We start from the raw sequence: 22990 nt of genomic DNA, 5'->3' as shown, positions 1-22990 counted from the left end.
GATTCCTGGTTTAATAAATTCAATTTAGTAGAGTTTTATGCACCACTATTTCTAAACAATTCATAGGTTTATATAATTCACCACTTCTTTCAGATATGTCATGTTAAAACTATTAAAAGCTAACAAAATCTGTCTAATATTTGCAAATTTAATTTGTAGTTATTTACCTTTGTTGCCAGACGAGCAATCCATGTAAAATTAGCGTGGCATTCAACGTGTTACTATTTTGCGATCCCAATGTGCAAATTTTTAATACACATTAGGGTTTATAAAATGTATATTAAAGGCTGTGATTACGCTACAATAAGTAGATTACTCTACATTACGGACATTAGAAGGCAAGTAGCTGTTTCATACTCAGGCATAACAGAAAACTGCAACGCAGTCTTCAATGTCAGACGAATCATTTATTGTTGGTTTAGGAGTTTCGATGTTTTGGAAAAAGCATGTTAAATGACTACTCGTCCATTCATGGTTTAGAAAGTGGCATTATAGCTAGTGTGAACATAGACAAGAGGTTTTGGAACATTAGAATCTCCTTTGTTTTAGCGTGAATTGCCTTAAAATTGAGCTCACTCTGACAATATATTTCTGAAATGATAATATATTCATCGGATTGATTAACCACACAGATCTCTCTAGACTTCAACCCAATTGAGCAAGTCTGAGATACTTGGATAGAATACTTGCAACTTGCATTCTCCTTCAGAGAATCATAAGGATCCTAAAAACAGCGTTTCTGAAAGAGTGAAACAAATACTTACAAGAACTCTTTAACTGTTTTATGTCCTGCTATAAATCCCGGTGAGAGACCTCAGCATAATTGAAAACTGATAAGCCTGGAACTAAATCCAACTCTTATTTGATTTTTTTAACCACTCTTTTATACCTTCCTACTACAATGACTGTGACGCGTGATCATGTGTGTGTATTATAATCTTTGAATATTTACATAGTCTGTACAGTCTAAACTACTTTACACCAAATTTCAAATTCTATCCAGTATTTCTTATAGATAGTTGATTAAGCCGTGATGGCTCAGGGATTGGAGCGTTCGTCTTCCAATGAGGTGAACCGGGTTCGAATCCCAGCGATGGCTGGTCGATACGAACTCCGCAACCGGTTTGCATTGACCACTGTGCTGACTTAAATGTCCTGTCTTAAATGTGGTAGACGGATCATGGGTTAGAGTCCCCTTTCCATCAGGCGAACCGTAGGAAGTTTTCGTTGTTTTCCTTTCTATGTAACGCAAATGCGAGTTTATTCCATGAAAAAGTCTTCCACGAAGGCATATTTCTCCCAATAGTTGGTCCGGAAATTATCTTGTCTTCTGAATTGGGTTCAAAATTAAAAGGCTATGGAGTTGAACATTCAGCAGTCGTAAACCCTAAATTGGGTCGGCTGTTCAACGACGGTTATAACATAAAATATAAATAGTGGATTAAATTTAAAAATTCTCACAATTTTTGAACACCAGTGTTATATGCATTTATTATTCAAAAACAAAAAGTATTTATTGTTCTAATATTGAGGAATTTTAAATGTAGAGATCAAAATTTCATCCATTTGAAAATATAAAAATGACATGACATCACTCCTACTTAAGCAGCGTTAACTATAGCGATGAAATAATATAAAATTAGGCGTAAATATTTGCAACACAACTCATTCATAATAACTTTAATAAAACATAATGTAATAAAACAATCACAAATTCTTGCCCTAATCACAGAAACTGATAAAAATTTAAAAAAAAATCATTAGGAACTTCTGAAGTTAAAAGTTACAATACAGAAACTAAAGTGATAAGATATTACTTGATTAAAAACTTCATTCGCATTAAGATACAAATTGGAAATAACAGTCCATACGTCAAGAATACTAAAAATAATCAATTGGTGCGCATTATTGGAATCTTGGGCATAACTTAAATTTCGGCTATGCCAAAATTGTTTCCACGCCAGTCACACCAGCTCATCTTGATGCCCTGTAATCTTGTTTTATTCAAATGAATGTGATTACCTTGTTAACGACATTAGTTCCTCACAACCTCTTCATAGCACGTGGAAATGCATTTTACCTTTGTTTACCCCTCTCGGCCACAGCTGTTTTTCTTTTCTCTCTCACCTGCTGTGTTTTTTCTAGTTTTGTTTCTTAACTCTATTTTTCTATTTTCCGTTGTTTTTAATTTTAAATCACTTTTGTTTCTTTTCATTAACGTCTGGTAAGTCTTTAAAATTGGCCCTTATATTTGCTTGAAACATTTCGAATTTATATATTGTTGAAGGGAATAAGGGAATGACGAATTTAATGAAGAAATAGCTAATATATATATATATATATATGACAGTGCTGACGTAAAATATCCTCAGTGGTAGATGGATCAGGGGTTGGAGTTCCCTTGCTGTTAAGCTAACCGTGGGAGGTTCTCGTAGTATTCCTCTCCGCGTAATGCAAATATGGATTAGTTCCATCAAAAAGTCCTCCATAAGGCAAAATTTCCCCCAATACTTGATCCAGGAGCTCTCTTGTCTTCTGGATTGGGTTCAAAATTTCAAAGCTACGGATTTGAACATTTATCGTCGTAAACCCAAAATTAGTTCTGCTGTTTTCCAGCATTGAAATGGTAATATTTCTCTTCATATTAATTCGACAGAATTGTTTACGAAATAATATAAATATACTATTCCATTAAATAATCGATTTTTCATTTACAAACTTCAAATATTTGGTACGTAGTATATTATTTATGCATTTATTCGATAGCGATATCTGTTAAATAATATAAATATGCTGGCAAGTCAATTTTCGTCCTATGAACTTAATATTTTCCTCCTTCCATTCTTTATTTATGCCGTCAGCTTAGTTGCATATTCATTGTCCATCTATTCATCTTTGTATAAGAAAAGATATTCCAATAGTTCCATTTAGTCTACGCTTATTCATGTTCTCTTTGACGTTTAGGTAATAGTTTGCAGATAAGTGTGTTAATGTCCTATATCACTTACAATATTTTTTTTCTTCATTTTCTTATGTCTGTCAGAAAGTGCTGACAAGCATAAGTAGTTCCCATGAATTACATCCATAAATATCGACCTTTGAAAGTTTTCTATGTTGTTTTATACGATATGTAAATGTGTCAACATATCAATAACATGTGTGCATTACTTGTACTGGGGAACGAATATTAAATTCAATATTTTTTTTTGTTTATTTACATTATATTAAATTATAAATATACTTATGTGACACTACTTATAAGCATACTTTTGTTTAATGATTAAATATTGATAAATATTATTATTATAGAATTTTATTGTTTATAGATAAAATGAACTTTTAAAATATACCTATGGCATACCTGCCAACTTTCACTCTTTCCGAAAATGGATTTTCAGAGTGGTTGTAAAACAATAAACGAAAAACAATCTGACTCAAAAATATATTTATATTTTGATCCCGTTGAAATACGCTTGCTCAAGGATTATTATGCTTTCATATATTTATTGTAATTATTTATATGTAGTGGTGGTCAAACTCATTTATAATTATCATTATAATTCAAAACGTTAATTGGAATAACCTGAGTATTGCTACCACTTTAAAAATGAAAATAAAATCTTCCGGAAAGTCCGGAAGAGTTGGCAGGTATGCTATGGTATTTTTTTGTGTATTTCTTGATTGAGAACATAAGTAAGGGAAATTTTTTTGTTTAAAATGCAATTTAAGGTTTTTGTATTATTATATTAAGTTATCTTATATTACCGTCATTAAACAGCCGACCCAATTTTGGGTTTACGACTACTAATGTTCAATTCCATACCCTTGTAATTTTGAACCAATCCAGAAGACAAGGGAACTTCTGGATCAAGTATTTGGAGAAATTTTCCTTAGTGGAGGACTTTTTGATGGAGCTAACCCGCATTTGCGTTATATGGAAAGGAAGACCACTAGAATTTCGCGTCAGCACTGTGGTCGGTGCAAGCCGGATGCGGAATTCGTATCGACTCAGATTTGAATCCGGTTTCCTCATTGGAAGGCGAACGCTCTATCACCTGGGCTATCGCGGCTCAAGTTATCTTGTAGTGATTGCGTTTACTTCACAGAGAAACTGCTACCCATCGATCTGAAGCTGAGGTGGGGGGGGGGGTGCTTTAATCAGCCACTGTGAATCGAACCCCGGTTCTTCACAATGACAGTTCAGTGCCTTAACCACTTAACCATTGCAACTCTCATACTACTCTCGATTAACCAAGTTCAAATATTCTTAGACAACTCAGCAAATAAATAAATGAAACTAATATATGTACTGCATTTCTTTGTTTTAGTATTAAAACTAATCATGATTCTAAATATAACATTGCAATTTATGTTCATTTTCTTTGTGCATTAATTAAATTCCTAATCATTTATGGGGTTGCCAACTGTGGCTTTGCTTTGCGTACTTTTTTTTAATCGGTTGAAAAATGTAGGGTTTTTTGTATCATTATTGATTAAGTCAATTTGAATTAATGTGATTTTCTCTTTGAAATACTCCTTCCGTATGACGCATGTATATTGTAACCTGCACGTAATATCCCGCTTTGTTCTAGTTTTCTTAAATCTTTACTTCAAACAAATTCCGCAAATTATTTTTTTTACTACTTTATGAAATCGTTTGCAGAAAGCGGAAGGTTTTGCATTCATGAATCTATTTTATGATAATTTTTAGGATAAAAGTTAAGTTTTTTGAACAGATAAATTAGTTTAACTAAAGCAACAAAAAAAAGCACTGAGTCCAGAAATAACTGGTGCTTTATTCACATTTTTGCTCTCGTTTTTGTTTAGGTTACATAAAATATATCCTCTCCCTTTTTGAAGAGAATTTAATTAAAATTTAATTTCAGAAGTTGGAAGAAAAATATGGGGTTTATTTTTAGTTAAGATACGATTAAATCTTAGTTTGAAAATATGAAATTTCGCTAAACGATTATCAGACTTAAACCTTGAACATTTTATTAGTCTTTCACCAAATTTAGCAGATTAATAATTAAAAATGTTTAATAATTCAGATTAATATGTAGATGTAATTATTCACGATTACTAACATTCAAATAATAATTATTATGTAAATTTTTACTTGCATTTTTCATTAAAAATAGAATTTAAGCCAATATGCATAATTCTTGCATAACGTATTTAATACAAAACTTAAAAATTCTTCAATATAAACACTATAAAAAAAAAGCATTGGCATTAAATTGAGCTTAATCTTTTTCATAATATATATATTTAAACCTAAGCTTTTTAAGTATATAAACTATATATAGTACTTTAGTTACCAAATTTTAGTATTTTACAAATGATTATTATAAAATATGATTTATAAATTTTTACTATTGAAATTTTATTGTCTTTCTATACAAATTGTGCAAGTTTAATCATTCTCTTTAAATTTTCCCTTTATAAAAACTAATTTATAAACTTCTTAATTAATATGTAGGAAGCAGTAAGCTTTGAGAATTTAAATATATTTTGGACAAAATTAAATCAATCTAATCTAAAAACTCTAAAATAGTTTAAAATTAATTAAATGCATTATATGAAAATTATGAAATGAAAATTATGAAAAATATGAAAATTATATTTTAAAATTAGAAAATTACCTCTGTATACACAACGAAAGGCAATCTGAGACAAGGCACAAGACAAGAGGCAATCTAAGGGGTGATATGAAGGACGAAGAGTTTTTTTAAATTTAAATTAATGATTTTTTTTTGTTGCTATATGCACGCATGTATGTTAGGTTGTTAAAAAAGTTTTGTTTTGAGATGGTTTAATTTTATTGTCATCATGGTTTTTAATTTAACAATACTTTCAATAAAGAAATTTAGCTCTACGTTTGACAAAAACTCAGAAATAAATTTAAAAATCATTCGGTTAAACAATATTTTTATCATTACGCGAATGATTAAAGGAAGATGAGCATTGAAATATAGCTATATGTCCTCCTACTTCTATTTAGATAGAATCTTAATGTACATATTAGATAGTAATTGAAATTTGACAGTAATGAGATTACAAGATGAAAGATAAGGTTGTATAATAGTATTTACATTGAGATATTAACAATATTAAGCAGTTGTAATTTAGTAATTATGTAAATTTTACTATATAATGAAAGTCTTACTTTCGGAAAATCATGAAGTTAGAAAAAGTTAAAAGTTGCACTTTATCTCATATCTATATACAAAAAAAAAAGATAAAATTTATTAACAAGTTAATAATAAATTTAATATTTCTTTCAATAGGATTTTTTATCCAATAGTAGCTCTGTGATCCGGGTTCAAATTTCGTCATTGCGTCATCCAAATAGTGTTGCAATTCCAGTTACAGATAAAACTACGGCAGGGGACGTTGTTGAGAAGGTAGCGGAAGCAATTGACCAAATAATTGATCCACGTCATCAAACAGTATCACACTTGGACCAACAGGAGAACAGAGCTTTTTTGCAGAGACCTAGGTAAGAAAAAAAAAACATTTATTTATTATTTAATTTTTCAAACCGTTACAATTTTGCATCAGTATGTACAAACTTACAATATTCTTCTACAGTACAATGCGATTGTTATTATTATTATTTTAAGCATGGAGTTCAAAGTGACCGCACAGCGTGTACAATACGCAAAATGAAAATGGACTATCTTAAATAGCTTTTGATCCAATGATCGGATCTTCACTAGAAGTACGATTGTTTTTTTTATTATTTATTATTCAATCTTAATGGTTTGAGGGAGTGATTTTAAATATGCTAATTAATTAGTGTTGATGATATTTTAAGTTTCGAAATCACACTCAAAAATGCACTTTTTGTGAATAAACATAATTTTTTTTTTTTTTTTTTTTTTTTTACGGACTCTGATTATTTTTGGCTCCCAAATTATTGGAGATAGCCGTAAATCTGGGAAAATGCACTCTATAACAAAAAAATCGACGAACCAAGAAGCAATCATCCGATTGCTTTGAAATTTCGTATGCATGAATGTTTTGAACAGATATGGCTGGAATGATGCCGACTGAGGACGTATAGTCTTTAGCGACGAATCCCGCTTCCAACTGTGTCCTGACGATCATCGAAGACTTGTTTGGAGACGCACAATGCAGAAGGGAGATCCTGCCTTCATTATTGCACGCCACACCGGCCCTCAACAAGGCATTATGGTTTGGGGTGCCATTTCCTTTGACAGCCGGAACCCTTTGGTCGTCATTAGAGGTACACTTACTGCACAGCGGTACGTCGACGACATCCTGTTTTGCTACCGTTTCTTTTGCAGCACCCTGGGCTGGTTTTTCAGCAGGACAATGCCAGACCACATACGGAACGTGTTGCTATGAACTGTCTGCAAGCTTGTCAAACTCTTCCTTGGACTGCCAGATCACCAGATCTCTCTCCCATCGAGCATGTCAAGGATATGATGGGAAGGCGATTGCGTCTGGCACGGAATGTTGATGACCTCGTTCGACAATTGGATCGAATTTGGCTGGAAATACCGCAAGAGACCATCCGGGAGCTTTATCGGTCTATGCCACACCGTGTGGCAGCTTGTATCCAGGCTAGAGGCTGGTCAACACCTTATTGAACTTGTTACTGTAACTCTGCAATAAATCATTCAATTGTTCTGAAATTTTAATCATTTACTATTCTGTACATTGTCTTCCTATCCACCAATTTTCGTTTCAATCGGACAACTCCTTCTTGGTGCGTCGATTTTTTTTTGTTATAGAGTGCATATTCCTAATAGTTTGGTGAGGAGAGCAGTCCAAAATTTGAATAGCTGTCCTGACTATTGTCTGCGCATATTCAGTAAAAGTTATTTTTTTGCATAGAATTATCTTTGACTAAACGAATTTCATGTAAAAAAATTTCAATTCGTTTAAAAAATTCTTGACGTATATCGACATACGCAAAAAATAAAATTAACATAAAGGGATCCAAACTGTGGAGCACTTTCCTGATCAAACTATTCAGACCACATTTCCCAGATTGCTGCTACCTTTTGCATTTTTGGGGTCAGAAATACGAATCTGTCAAAAAAATGGTATGTTTATTTAGATAAAGTATGTTTTTGTGCCTGATTTCGTATCCTAAAATATCGTCTTCACTTATTAACATATTTCAGGTCATCCCTTCGAACCATTGAGATTGAGACCTAGAACAAGAAAATCCGATCATTAGATCAAAAGTTATTCAGGGTGGTCTGTTTATTTTTTGTTTCTTGTACATTCATTGTTTCAACATATGGAGCAGGGGTCTGTTTAGCAGAAATTTGGGTCCGTTAACGGACCCTTCACAAAATATCTTTTCATAAAAACGGACCCTTCACAAAATATTTTAACTTAAAACTGACCCTTCACAAAATGATTTTTCTTTTAATCGAACCCTTCACAAATTTGTTTATCTTCATTATTATTTTGTTAATCGAATAAACCCTTTCCAGGGCAGAAAACAAGAAAGATGGATGTAAACGAATTAAGTTTTGTCTTCGGCAGACGATTCTTCCATTATTAGTCCGAAATTAATATTCTGGCGTTCAGCAGTATAGGCTAAATACCAAATATTTGTATGTTGCATCTCTAATTTAGAAGCAGCAGTTGTTGTTTATTTTTTAAAATTTAATTTTTTTAATTATAATTTTACAGCGTTGAGCATAATCTTGTATGTCTTTACAATTTAAAAACTCCTTGAAAAAGTTTTTTTTTTTGCAATACCGGACCCTATTCGGAAATTCATAAAAGCGGACCCTGGTTTAAAGAATGTGAGTAATTTTTTCACAATTTCACGAAAGACGGACCTTTCACAAAATGTCTGGACAGACCCCTGTGGAGACAAAAGTAGACAATATTTAAGTGAAAATGTCATGTGCTGACATATATGCAGCATTCACCATCATTTATAATGGCGAATAAAGTATGCGGTTGGTAGGGAAACGCAATTAAAATAATCTTTTCTCGCCCTTTCTTCGACTTATTTTAGAGGAACTCCATTTTCCTAAATAAAATTTATTAGCAATTGTAAACATAATTAATCATTTTTAAATATTTAAAGCGAAGAATTGACTTTTTCATCGTTTTATCAATGATAGTCTTATGCCAGACAATTAAATTCACAGGTCTGAGCCTGAATTTGGTTTTGGTGTATGCATAAGCTAAAAATGAGCTAAAGGACGAAAAAAAACTGTTAGAATCGATGTCAACGAAGCACATATCTTTATTGTTGAATTTGGCTATTCTTTGAATTGCAAATTGTGATGGAAAAAAACTATGTTTCACGCTGATATTTTGTTTGAATAATTTTAAATAGTAACCGAAATATTAATAAACAAATGATTTGCCTCTAGTTTTTTTTAATGTCCGATTTTCCGGTGAACTTGTCATTTTCCCAACGAATCCTTAAGTTTCCCGGAACAAATTTTAGAAACCACTTATCTAATACATACATTGGCCAATAAATTAAAAATCGTTGATAGTACTTTTCTTGGATCTTCTTCCGCAAGGCTAACAGTCCGAATTCGTGATGTCGTCGATTCCAAATGTTTCTGGAGTACATTTATATCCAGAGAATACCATACATTGACCACATAGACTTCAAGATCCTGTAAATTAGATGGAAGAGGAGACTCGTGTGCGGTGTGACTTACAAGCATGTTCCTATTCATTTTTACCTTGATAAACACCAAGGCACCGATTCCATACCTGCAGAACATATCTTGCATCATGTTACGAACTTTCGAGCATGTTCCTATTCATTTTTACCTTGAGAAACACCAAGGCACCAATTCCATACCTGCAGAACATATCTTGCATTATGTTACTTCCCCCAGAGCTTTGTACGATGTGAACAAGTTAAGAGGAAAGCTCCCAAATTTCTAATTCATTGGCCAAGGTGTGTATGTTGTTCGAAAATAAAATATCTGAAAATATACAAAACAAAATTTTGTTTCCAACTGTGATATAACCAGATGATAGGAAGATATAGTACTGAATTTGTCAATAACACAACCCGACACTCACATTTAAATGCCGATTAAAAATATGTTAAGTTTTCCTCCATCAACACTACTTATAGAAATTTAGAATAACTAAGTTCCACAAAAATATTGCATTTTGCCGGGAATTTTTTAATTGATTTTGTGCTCCAATTTCAAACTAGAAAACCAATTTCAACCTACAACCACTTTTTTTTTTAAAGATTTGAAGAGGCTGTTTGTAGTTCAGCAGCTCTTTGAAGTAGATTCAGCGTAACCGTGATAAATCTCGAAAATTAGAATGATAAAGAAGAAAATAATTTTACTATCTGAGATGAGCGTGCTAAATATTATAGGAATTAGGAAGAGATTTCTTAGTAAAATTATTTTCTTCTTTATCATTCTAATTTTCGAGATTTATCACGGTTACGCTGAATCTACTTCAAAGAATCTCTTCCTAACTGAAATGAGCGTGCTAAATATTATAGGAATTAGGAAAAGATTTCATCTACCGCAGAACCGCGATTTTTTAATTTTTTGCAAATTAGTGAAATTTCGTTGTTCTTCAAAAGAGTAGTCGATTGATGAAAAACTTTTGTATATTTCATAAAATTGAAAAAATAAAATAAGATGAGTTTCAAAATATTCAGCATCAAACAGTAGAAAAAAAACGTATTCACCGATTTTGTGCTGATGTAAATGAAAACTTCATTAGTACTAAGAGAAAAACTAACAAACTATTTTCAAGAAAAAATACATAAATTATTCTAAATAAATACATAACGTATAACTAATTATTTAACACTACTTAAAACTTAAATTATTAAACCTGTAGCGTATCTACCACTACAAAATTACAATTACAATTCAATAGTATATAAGACATGTTAACTCGAATCTATGACGGGGTATCTTTTTCATAGATGAAGGTTGACATTGTCCATAACCGCCATCATCACAAACCTAACAAAATGAATTATAATTATAGTCCCGATACAGATAGATTAATTTATCTATTTATATGTTTTAAATACATGTTTATTGTCCCGTTTTAATATGGATTAGTATTCTGGAAAAAAGCCATATATGTAACAATTAAACAATATATATTATAGATGTCTTATTCATATATAGTAATGCTTAAATTATTTATATAAAATGCTATTCAAAAACATTGTAAACAAATTTTCCAAATAATTTAATTATGTTTTAAAACATAAAAAACTTGTAACTTAATGTTCAAAAGAGGTACATTTTAAAAATATATCCTTTTCAAATGAAAAATTTTCACACTATTAGTTTCTTTTGCTAATTTTTCATTTAAAGCTTTTGTTGCGGAAAAGGAATTTTCAGTAGTTTTGAAATTTTTATTGTTTCGTTAATTACCATTCGGCTGTGGAAGAATTCTATTAACTGAACACTGAGGGGAAAAAAGTTGTAAATAACTTTCCTAAATGAGAAAGTGTTCTTTAATTTCGTTGTTTAAACTGAATTTAAAAAAAGATTTGAAATGAATTGTTGGTGATAGAAACGAAAAAGAAATTCTAACTCAGTACGCTTTGTACAAGGAGTAGTTTATTTTCTTTACATCCTCAAATGAATTACTTAAGGTGTATTTTTAAAGATCCTGCTATTCTATTTGTATGCTAAGTGAAAAGTTGATAGATGCGCTTGAAAAAAAATTGAATTAATTTAAAAATTACTCAACGTAATTTCGATAAGATCCTTTCAATGAATATATAATGAATTTGTTTCTTGACTTGCAATATTTTTTGTTTTAATTTTCTTGCATAGAATAAATTGAACGTTGGTAATTGTTGATTTTAAAGACACTTTCCAAATTTTATTCTCAATGGTCAATAATTTCCTCAAGATTACTTTTACGACATTTTATAAAATTGTTGTTTAATTAATTTAGTGATATTCTATACAGCTCATCCGAGATCTAAAAATATGTATGTGGCATACCTATTTCTAACAGGACTCAATTATTGGTACCTTAAGGTAGTGCTCCCCAACCCCCGGTTCGCGGACCGGTACCGGTCTATGGATCAAATGGTACCGGGCCGCCCATTTCATTGAAATTTAATTTAAATTCCTAGGTTCATAACCCAAATTAAAAAGATTTGTGCTCCATTAACATTTTATTTATTTAAAAAAAAGGGGGCCCTCGAAGGTAGTGACATAAATTTTTTAATGTTTTAAAAAATAAAAAAATAATAAAATCCCCGCAAATATTTTCTCTTTCAATTAGTTTTAATAAAAAAAATCAATCATCATAACTGTAAATATAAATAAAGCACGAAAGCGAGGCTCGAAATATACATTGGAACTAATGAAGAACTTCGTCTTCTCTCTCGATCGTGACTTATTGATTTAACTTTCTATAAGTAAAAATGTTACATCACTTTATCGTTATTTTTTGGTGTAACTGTATTTGATTTTGAAGGCATGTTTAAATACAATTAAATTAAAATTACTGAATCAAATTAATCTAAAATATAAGCAATCAACGTCCTCCCCCCCCCCCCCCCGGCGAGCCGCTGTAAAGATATCAAACGTTGGCAGGTCCGCGATGATAAAAAGGTGGGAGAACACTGCCTTAAGGGATTTAATAAATATAGTTTGTTTTGAATTATATATTATGATTAATTATGTAGATTTTATACGTTATGATTAAGGATAACATATATCAGAGTCACTAGCTATTAAACAGTGAATACAAAATTGAGAAAAAATTAGGTTAATCCTTTATAGGGCAATTTCGTCTGGAAACATTATGTTAAGCTATATATGCAATTGAGATTGATTAATATGAAAAAAAAATATTTAACACATCATGTAGGTACCTAAAAGCAATTTGATTTTTAATACCAACTGTAAAGAATTTGCCATAAACTTGAACTTCTGCTCCTTAAGAGTAGGAAGCAGATGTTTCGAGACGGTATGTTTTCTGCTCGAACTTTTTCTGTAGGCAAACATTCTTAACTATCTGTAATTAGTGATTTGTGGATTTAATCATCCTGCATTGTTAGCAACTAATAATAAACTTGAAAAAATTTAATACGACTCAGTTTTTCTAAACTTTTAATAAAATTAATCATCTTAAAATGAGAAAATAATAGCGAATTTCAAATACTTCGTTACCTATCATTTTGCTTTGATGACTGCGGCTCATCGACTGGGACTGAACTTAAAAAAGCTTCCTAGAGTGAATTTTTGCGGATTCCGACTGAAGATCCTGAGGGAGTTCTGACTTAAAAATATTTAGTGAGAAAGGAATAGACTTGTGATGATAAATAGGTTCCCTCCCTTTTGAAATTTAAGATGGCGACTTAAGCTTACTAGGGGTGAAAAGGAAAACATTAAATATCCAAGTTGGACCTCAACTACAACTCTAATAAAGTTTAGAGCAGCATCACTTAACATAGATTTGCCAATTAATTTAGTTTTTACTATACTTTGCTATCAAATTTCAAACGTATTCAGTATTGGCAAAGGTAGTTAATGATCGCCAGCCTTCCGTAGAATAATTCCTCAATTTTAAGGTCTCGCAAAAAAAAACTGAGGGTCTGATAGCACATGCAGATTTCAGCGGGTAAGAATAAAGCAATATATCACGGAATTTATAATGACTTTCAACCTATGTGCGAAACTAAACAATTTTTGAGACCTCGTGGAAAAATAATAAATCTTCAAAGTAATTGTAAAAAACTATTTTCTTAAAAAAAAAACTAGATCTTTTGACTCCATTACATTAAAAAAGTTTATTTTTGTAAAAAATAAAGAAACGCTTGTTTAACTTTTTTTTGAAAAAATCATTTCTTAAAAAAATTATGAAATTAAATCTCCCAACTATCCAATCCTTATCTGTCAACAATCCAAACCTATTTAATATATCCGATTATTTTTAATTGACTCAAACACTACTAAAAATACTACATGCAACTGAAACTTCTTTCAGTAATTAACTTGCAGTAAATGTTATTTTAAGTCAGAAGGTTGAAAAACTATGTTTTTTCAGACTATTTCTTTAAGGTTTTAATATTTTTTTCTTCATCCGTATGTCTATACAAATACACACAGTATATTTCTCATCGTGGCTATAAGTTAAGCTTATACTTGAAATAACGCCAAACAAATAACGCTATACAACTAGCAATTATTTATCACTTAGATATTGCATTTTTAGATTTTAATTTATTCTTACAAATATTAATTTGAAAGTGCATATTAGATACATAAATGATTAAAAAATTTGTCATAATTTATAAATTATCTTACAAAAACTCAATAATTGTTGATTCTTATTCATTAAGCATTTTGGACGACCCCGTAAAATTGGTTACTTAAAGTCATAATTTGAAAGTCAGCCTACAAAAGCCGTAACGATATGTTGACTATACATGTTACATAGGTAGCAGTAAATAAAAAGTTACTCACTAATTGTTGATTCTTATTCATTATTAATCATTTTTCAGGATCCCTTATGTCCTTTGAAAAAATAATTTTTCAAAAATTGGGAAATTAAGTCAATTAACGCTTCACTTTTTTCTAATTTCTCTAACAACTTCCATTTCAGAGTTTTGCTTCTTTGTTTCAACCTGAACAAATTAAAATGTTTACATTTAAAGTTATAAAACTGAAATTTCATTTCAATAGTTTCAAGAAATGTGTAAAAAAAGTTATTTTATTATTTGCTATTTGCAACAATGCCAAGTTAATGTAAAAGAAATTAGATAAATAATAGTATATTAATTTCTTTACTACTATTCATTTTAGAACTACATCGGAACCCATAGTGATACGACAAAGGTGCCTTGTGAGCTCCAAGAAATCCAGTGAGAATTTAAAAGACCATTATTTATACATCATTAGAGAAAATGTCGGTAAGTATTTTGAAGAAATAACTTGAATGTTTCATAAATACATATTGTCTAGCAAAGTGTGTAATTTTAAATTTTCCCACAATGCACTATAAAAATGGCCATTAGATAAAAATACGTGCTTCTTGTATATTTATGGCTTGAAATAACGAATCTAATGTTTTTTTAAAGCGCACAATTTTCCTCGAAATCAACATTTTACTTAGCTTGGCCACTGAACGTATTCTAAAAGAACATAAAAACTTCCCTGAAAAGCGTTCTAATTGACAGCAGGACGATCTTCAACTTGCCGACAAAAGCCTTATTTGAGCTACGGTGGCTTAGGGCAGTGTTTCCCAAACTTTTGACTTTTGTGTACCCCTTCTAAATTTTTTTGTAACGCTGTGTACCACTAATACAAAATGAATGTAGTTTTTAGAGTAAAAAAATTGCCCAAAAGTTAAAAATCACAACTAGCTGTTGATACCCCTAATTATTAACTGTTAACTCTGCAAAAAATGGCCAATAGAAAAATACGTAATTGTGAATTTTCATGGCAAGCTTTGTTTTTAAATAAAATTTTGTGAAATTTTCGTTTGTTGCAAGAAATTTCGCATAAGAACGCGTTCCCCCGCTAAACTGTTCCCGTACCCCTGTGGGTACGCGTACCACACTTTGGGAAACACTGGCTTAGGGGATAGTGTTTACTTCCCAATGAGGTGAATCAGTTTCGAATCCCAGCGGTTTCTGGTTGATACGAATTCTGCATCCGTCTCGCGCCGACAACAGTGCTGGCATAAAATATCCTCAGTGGTAGACGGATTATGGGTTAGATTCCCCTTGCAGTCAGACTAACCGTGGGAGGTTTTGAAAGAATGCAATTACATTAATTTAAAGAATCATTTCGAAGAGTGCAATTTTAAATAGCACATTTTGAGTGAAATCAGTCGAATAGCTCCTGAGAAATTGAATTTTGAGAAAGTTGTGTTTTAAGAATTTCCAAGAAATATTGCTCCGATTTGGATCAAATTTTGTATTTTGATATGTCCTTAAAATGATGTTGAAAATTGTATATCCAACAATTTAAATTTTTTGACTATTATTAAATAAAAAATAATAACTACTCACTAAAATTTATGTTCTGCATATAATTATTTAATTTTATTTTATTACCGTCGTTGAACAGCCTTCCTGATTTTATGGGTTTACGACTACTAATGTTCAACTCCGTAGCCTTGTAATTTTGAACCCAATCAAGAAGACAAGGGAACTCCTAGATAGAGTTTTGTTAGGACTTTTTGATGCAAGTAACCCGCATTTGCGTTACATAGAGAGGAAGACCACGAGAACCTCCCACGGTTAGCCTGATGGGAAGGGGACTCTAACCCATCATCCGTCTACCACTGAGGATATTTCACGTCAGCACTGTGGTTGGTGAAAGCCGGATGCGGTATTCATGTCGACTGGGTTTCGAACCCGATTCGCCTCATTGGATGGCGAACGCTCTATCCCCTGAGCCATTACGGCTCACATATAAGTATTTTATTTTTATTTTATAACCGTCGTTGAACAGCCGACCCAATTTCATGGGTTTACGACTACTTACGTTCAACTCCGTAGCCTTGTAATTTTGAACCAATCCAGAAGACAAGGAAACTCCTGGATCAGTACCCCCAGAGGTATTGATTTGTTGTGGGAACATGGAGGACTTTGAGACTCGACAGATTTAACGTGCATCAGTCACCATTTACTACACGGGGAGTCTTCGGCCGGCGAGGATCGAACCCACGACCTCTTGGACATGGGCCCAGCGCCCTACCGACCAGGCTATCCCGTCCCTACATATAAGTATTTGTAAAAATTTCCAGATATGGAATCTAATATATGTCCAGAATATGCAAAAAGTAAAATAAACATTAATAGGTCCAGACTTTAGACCGCTCTACTGACCAAACTATTGGTACCATATTTCCCAGATTGCGGCTACCCTCTATATTGCGGTGGTCATCAGAAATTCAAATCCACCTTAAAAAGATATATTTATTAAGAGGAAGTACGTTTTTGTGTCTTATTTTGAAACTTAAAGTATCCTTTGCACTAATTAGCATATTTGGAGCTCACTCCCAGTAACCATGAATATTGAGTCCTAAAACTTGAATATCCGATTATTAGATCAAAGGTTATTTAGGGTGGTTCGTTTCTTATTTTTGTGTGCACTGTTTACTGTTATTTCTTGTTAAGATAAACTAGGTAATTATATATGTTTCATAAAATACATTAAGTTTTGTTAAGAACTTTAAAATTAACAATTCTGCATGATGTAATGTATACTTCATCAAAAAAACGTTTCTACAAATAAGTATTACTTTCTGAAATAACAGCTGCGATTGGTTAAATGATAATGAACAAATATGATTTATCATTAACGAAAGGGAAAAAAATTTCGTATTTTTCAACCAAACGTAATTAGAGTTAGTAAAGATTTTTATTTTCTCTAACCGCTAATGTTAAATGAAAAAAAGGTACAGCTAATTATATTAAAAATTCGAGTTGTTCCGTTTTTCGCAAACTAGATTGAACCATTAATTTTGCCTGCCATGTCGTAAACCATATCTTTTAATACTTCTAAAACATTCAAGCACTAATTATAACATTTGTATAATTATTTTAACTAATATTTTTTAAGTTTTGTTTGTTGTTTCTAGAAAACCAAAGAAAATTTTTTACTAAGAAGACTTAATTAGAGCAATTAATATATCTACTATGCATAATATGAAAACGTTCTTTATTTTTTTTCTCTCTTAGAAATACATAAAAGTGTAATAATGTCTTGTTGTTGTTAGTTTTAAGAAAATTTTCAATGCTTTTAAATAACAGAAAATCGATAAAAATCCGTTCTATTCTTTCATTGTTACGCTTACAAGTTGCCAGATAAACAATTATATTTAACATTAAATTCTGACATGTTCATTCAAATAATATGCCATTCTCTTATATAAAAGCAGCATTTATTTTGTAAGTTCAAGACGCTTGTGTTCACCCTATTAAATGCTGCAACTAAATTTTATTTTACAACCGGCGTTCAACAGCCAACTCTATTCTGAATTAACAACTATCAATGCTCAACTCCGTAGTCTTGTAATTTTGAACCCAACCCAGAAGACAAGAGAACTCCTGGATCAAACATTGGAACAGATTAGTCTTCATGGAGGACTTTTTTATGGAACTGACCCGCATTTGCATTGCACGAGGAGGAAAACTAAATAAACCTTCCGCTGTCAGCCCTATGGCAAGGTTATTCTAACCCAAGATCCATTTACCATTGAAGATATTTTACGGCAGTACTGTGGTCGGTGTGAGCTTGGAGTAGAATTTGTACCAACCAGCTACCACTGAGATTCGAACCTGGGTCTCGTCTTTGTAAGGAAAAAGCTCTATATACTAAAAAACGGCGGCTCGATAACTAAAAATTTAAAGAATAGGGCACTTGCCTCCCACGGAAGTGGCCCAGGATCGATTCCCAGCGCTGGCTGATCGATACAAATTCCGCACTCAGCTTGCACCGACCACAGTGCTGCCGTAAAACATCGACAAAGGTAGACGGATAATGAGTTAGAATCCCATTGTTGTGGGATGTTTTCGTGGTTTTCCTCACCGTGTAACGCAAATGAGGGTTAGTTTCATTAAAAAGTCTTCCACGAAAACAAATTTCTCCTAATTCTTGATCCAGTTGTTCCCTTGCCTTCTGGATTGGATTCAAAATTGCAAGGCTGTGGTAGTACATTAGTAGTCACAAATTTAAAATTAGGTAGGCCGCTCAACGGTTGTTATAATATAGATAGGCGAATAGGAAAATTGTTAACGACTTTTAAGAAAATAGGTTATTCTTATGGATACATTATAATAGATTAATCAACAAATTTGATTATATTCAGATAACAAAGATGCAATAAATTTATAACAATACGATTTTTGCTCTTAATTTCATGCATTCTAAATAACTTTATTCTGACTAAAATCATTGAAAACACTTATTGCTTGAGTTTGTGTAAGAATCACTACGTACAAAATATATTTTGTTTGAATGACTACCCTTTACACGTATATTAGAATATTTGTAAAATCGATTTCAAAAAATATTCTGAGTAATCACTATTGAATTCAATAAAAGCGAAGCAAGGATTAAAATAATTGAAAATGAGTTCATTTAAAGATGAAGCCAGGTCTGTCCCTATAAGACAGGCTAGGCATACCTATCCTTCTATACCTGTGGTTGCAAATGTAAATATAATAGCGTATTTATTTTAAATTAGCAAACAACTATTTAAGTTTAATTTAAAATTTACAAAATATTTACTTTTTAGGTTTTACTTTAATTCAAAAATAGCACTGCTTTAAATTTTAGAACTAACATAGATAATTTAAATTGACAACGTGCCGTGGCTATTAAAATATCACGTTTCTTTTAAAAATAGATGAAATTTTTCCTACTTTTTTAACAGTACTTAAATTTTAATAGAACGCTGTGACCACTGCTAGGCAGTTTTTTGATGATTTTAATCCATACTTTGCTCATACCGAATTTAGTAATAATTCCGCATAGTTTGGAATACTTTTTATTATCCATTGGCAAAATGGGACTTGTTTTGGATTTTATGGCGTCCGCACTTTTTAACTGTGTTCAAGATTAATAGTAAACAATGCACATGTGTTGCTATGGCGACCGATGCTATTTGATATTTTTTTAAAATTCATTTTTTCACTTTTAATTTTGTTATGCATTAAGTTTGTGAGTTTATTTTTGAGGTATGGGACCATGCAGTGCGCATGCGTTGTCATTGGATGCGTTGCTATGGCGACCGCTGCTGTTTGATACTTTTTCTAGAATTCTTTTTTATTTCTTAATTAAAAAAATATTTGTTACATCAAATGGCTACAGATTTTAGATATCATTTTTTATACTAATTCTAAAACTTCATATCGAATGCAGCCACTACGGTACACCTTCTGTATTTTTAAGGCTGTTTAAGTTTTTGTTTTCTTAATAAAAGAGCATCAATTTTGATATTTCTGTTTATTTCAACTACTAATAAATATTTTCCCAATTTTATTTTAGGAGAAAGAAGATTAGATCATAACATGAATATTTCGAGCGTAACTGGTCACGGAGCAGGCAGATTTGCAACCGGTTCAACTTGGGAAATTCGATGCCACCACTGAAATTTCAAAAATATATAAACGATAGAAACAATTTTATCGTTTGTTCCAAGTGCTTTGCCGATTTCTTTACACTTCATCGATATAAATATTTTAAAACTGAATAAAGACTCACTATGAAAGAAGACAACAAATTAATGCAAACACTGCAGTGTTAATATAATGGGAGCAGATATTTCGTTTCTCAGGAAAATCATTGTAAATTTGGAAAATTGTAACAGATAATTATTGTTCCTTTAAAAACGTTCATATGTTTGTACTTTTAAAAGGTTTCTGATAGTTTACGAAAGAAAGCTTTGACTATTTACACAAGAAAATAAACTAACTATCATTAATTGAAAAAATTAAAAACTATTTTCTATACTTTATTCAGAAACTATACATTTAATTAGGTTTCTTGATGATTACGTAAGCAAATGTCATGAGATTTAAAAAATACACTCAGTTTGATTTTATGTATTGATTTCCATATTACAGGACTAAAAAATGGAATCCCTTGTATCTATGTAAACTATCCTTCTTTTAGCTGCGAATGTTCTGGAAGATTTTACTTGTCAAAACCGTTGCCACAAATTGAAAGATAACGCTTGAAGCTTTTAGAATTGTGCCATTTTTTAAGCATGCATAATTCAGATCGATCTAAGTTAAGAGAGAAAGTTTATATCTTCTTTCTTTCTTTTAATTCCAGCAATTTTGAAATCGATCTCTATGATATTTACATAAGAATAATTTTAGCTCATACTATACCGTATGCTTATTCTGATCGATGTAAAGTTTGCAAGAGTAAATGGAACACCATTTCTAAAAGCTTTAAGCATGATCTTTGAAATCGTGTCAATAGTTTTGTCATGTAAAATTTTCCAAAACATTTGCCGCTAAAAGAAAGATTGTTTACCTAGAGTTAATACAGAAATGTTGACGCTATTGATCAAAGCTGAACACAGACATATTTAGCATACATTTTTTTTTACATATTCATGACATCATTGCTGAAAACTTTTCTTACTGCGCTAAATTTGTCCTACAATTAAAAAGTTAACAGCGTCATGTTGTTGCAGCCATAGCAAATACCATCCCATAACGTTAACATCCTAGTGTTTGCATTATACACGTATGACTTAAATATTGAATTAACTATGCATCTAGTTACAACGAAAATATATATTGCTACCTGATAACTCACTGATAATACTGGTTAATCAGATTTCATTCTTCTACTTGAACCCTTTGAGGAATGGACACATGTTATAAACATAAAAACGATATACATATATATATAAATGTAGAAACTTTAGTGAACCCTAGTTTAAAGATTGTTATTGCTGCGAAATTTATTAGGCAAATGTGATTTTATGTATTGCCTACAAGTACTACTAGTGTGCTGTACAATGAACTGTCACCATACTCCACATTCCAATTGTGTATTTGAAAATTAATTTAATCAGATTTTTTGTGTCATTGTGAAATATTTATGCAATGTTTCTTGTATGTTTCTAGAAAACTCATATCTTTGAACTGTGTTTTAAATGCATACTTTTCGAGAATAAAATATTAAAAAGCTTTTCTGTTTAATCTTAACTTTTTATTTTGTAACCATCGATGATCAGCCACCCCAATTTCTTGGGTTTACGGCTACTAATTTATTATATATACAGCGACCTAGGCCAATAGGCCCATACGCCAAATACAATGGATCATTTAAAAGGTCAACAGACCCTTATATAAATAAAATACAAAAATTATATATATATAAAATACAAAAATTATGAACCCTGAGACAACCAGTAAAAACTGAGTGAGCTGTGAGCCAGAGCTGGTGGACCCCTCAATACAAGACGAAAAATCTAACAATTCACCAAAAACAGCCGTAAATACAACTCATAAAACCGTCAAAAGGTGAAAGGATAAAATGACATAAATGAATATAGTACTAAAATTGAAAAGTTAAAACTGAGACATAATCACAGATGTATACACTTGCCAATAGGGCATTGAAAGGATCCAGCCAATCAAGCCAGCTTTACGGCTACTAATGTTCAACTTCATGGCCTTGTAATTTTGAACCCAATCCAGAGGGCGAGGAAACTCCTGGATCAAGTATTGGGAGAAATTTGTCGCCGTGGAGGATTTTTTGATGGAATTAACCCGCATTCGGGTTACATGGACAGGAAGATCACTGGAACCTTCCACGGTTAGCCTGAGGACAAGGGGTCTCTAACCCACGATCCGTCTACCGCTGAGGATATTTCAAATCAGCACGGTGGTCGGTGCGAGCCGGTGTGGATTTCGTATCGACCAGCCTTCGCTGGGATTCGAACCTGGTTCACCTGATTGGAAGGCAAACGCTTTATCCCTGAGCCACCGCGACTCTAGATAAAAACTATTATAATTTTAATGGTTAATTTATGGTCGACTGTCTTTATACCATCACCAATGAAAGGGTTAATTTATAAGTTATCATAGTTCTTTAAAAAAAGTTATAAAAAAAATAAAACAAAGAAAACGAAATGTATCTTGTTGGTTGATTACGAATACTGAGTAACTCCTCAATTATAGAACAATAATTTAATTAAAAAAAATTTATTTTATTCAAACCTTACGTAGGGGAGAGTGGGGTCAATTGTAACATTTTTTACTTAACTATTTTTAACTAACAAAAAATCCAACATATTATTAGTATTAATTGACAGACGAGTAAAGTAGACTATCTTCTACTAGAAAAAAAAATACCTTATTTTAAATGTTATTATATCAGTTATTAACAATTTTTGACAGTCGTGCACTTGTTACAATTGTCCCCACTTACGGGGTCAATTGTAACAGTTCATAAATTCAACTAAAACATAGTTAATTGTACATATTATCATAGTTGTGATATATATTTTTTATTGATCAAAATCGTAG

At 31.7% G+C, this 22990-nt stretch overlaps 1 protein-coding gene across 4 annotated transcripts in view; it reads left to right on the top strand.

Annotated features, from left to right (window-relative positions):
- The window catches only part of LOC107441423 (rho GTPase-activating protein 18), a 276037-nt gene extending 254379 nt beyond the window's left edge, over positions 1-21658 (top strand). For 3 of the 4 annotated variants that reach the window (XM_043043811.3, XM_087164462.1, XM_043043812.3), the window contains 3 exons: positions 6291-6502; positions 14787-14893; positions 19986-21658. In XM_043043811.3, the coding sequence (XP_042899745.2) occupies positions 6291-6502; positions 14787-14893; positions 19986-20089 (423 nt within the window). In that variant the 3' untranslated portion in view covers positions 20090-21658. Of the gene's footprint in view, positions 1-6290; positions 6503-9149; positions 9371-14786; positions 14894-19985 lie in introns of those variants that run through there. The other variant, XM_071186026.2, reaches the window with a different exon arrangement.
- The last annotated feature ends 1332 nt before the right edge of the window (positions 21659-22990 follow it).

Source organism: Parasteatoda tepidariorum, chromosome 5 (assembly GCF_982258835.1).
Source record: "Parasteatoda tepidariorum strain Cologne lab strain chromosome 5, Ptep-v5.0, whole genome shotgun sequence".
NCBI lineage: Eukaryota > Metazoa > Arthropoda > Arachnida > Araneae > Theridiidae > Parasteatoda > Parasteatoda tepidariorum.
Note: the sequence above shows the minus strand (reverse complement) of the source record. Positions and strands in the feature narration are given on the sequence as shown.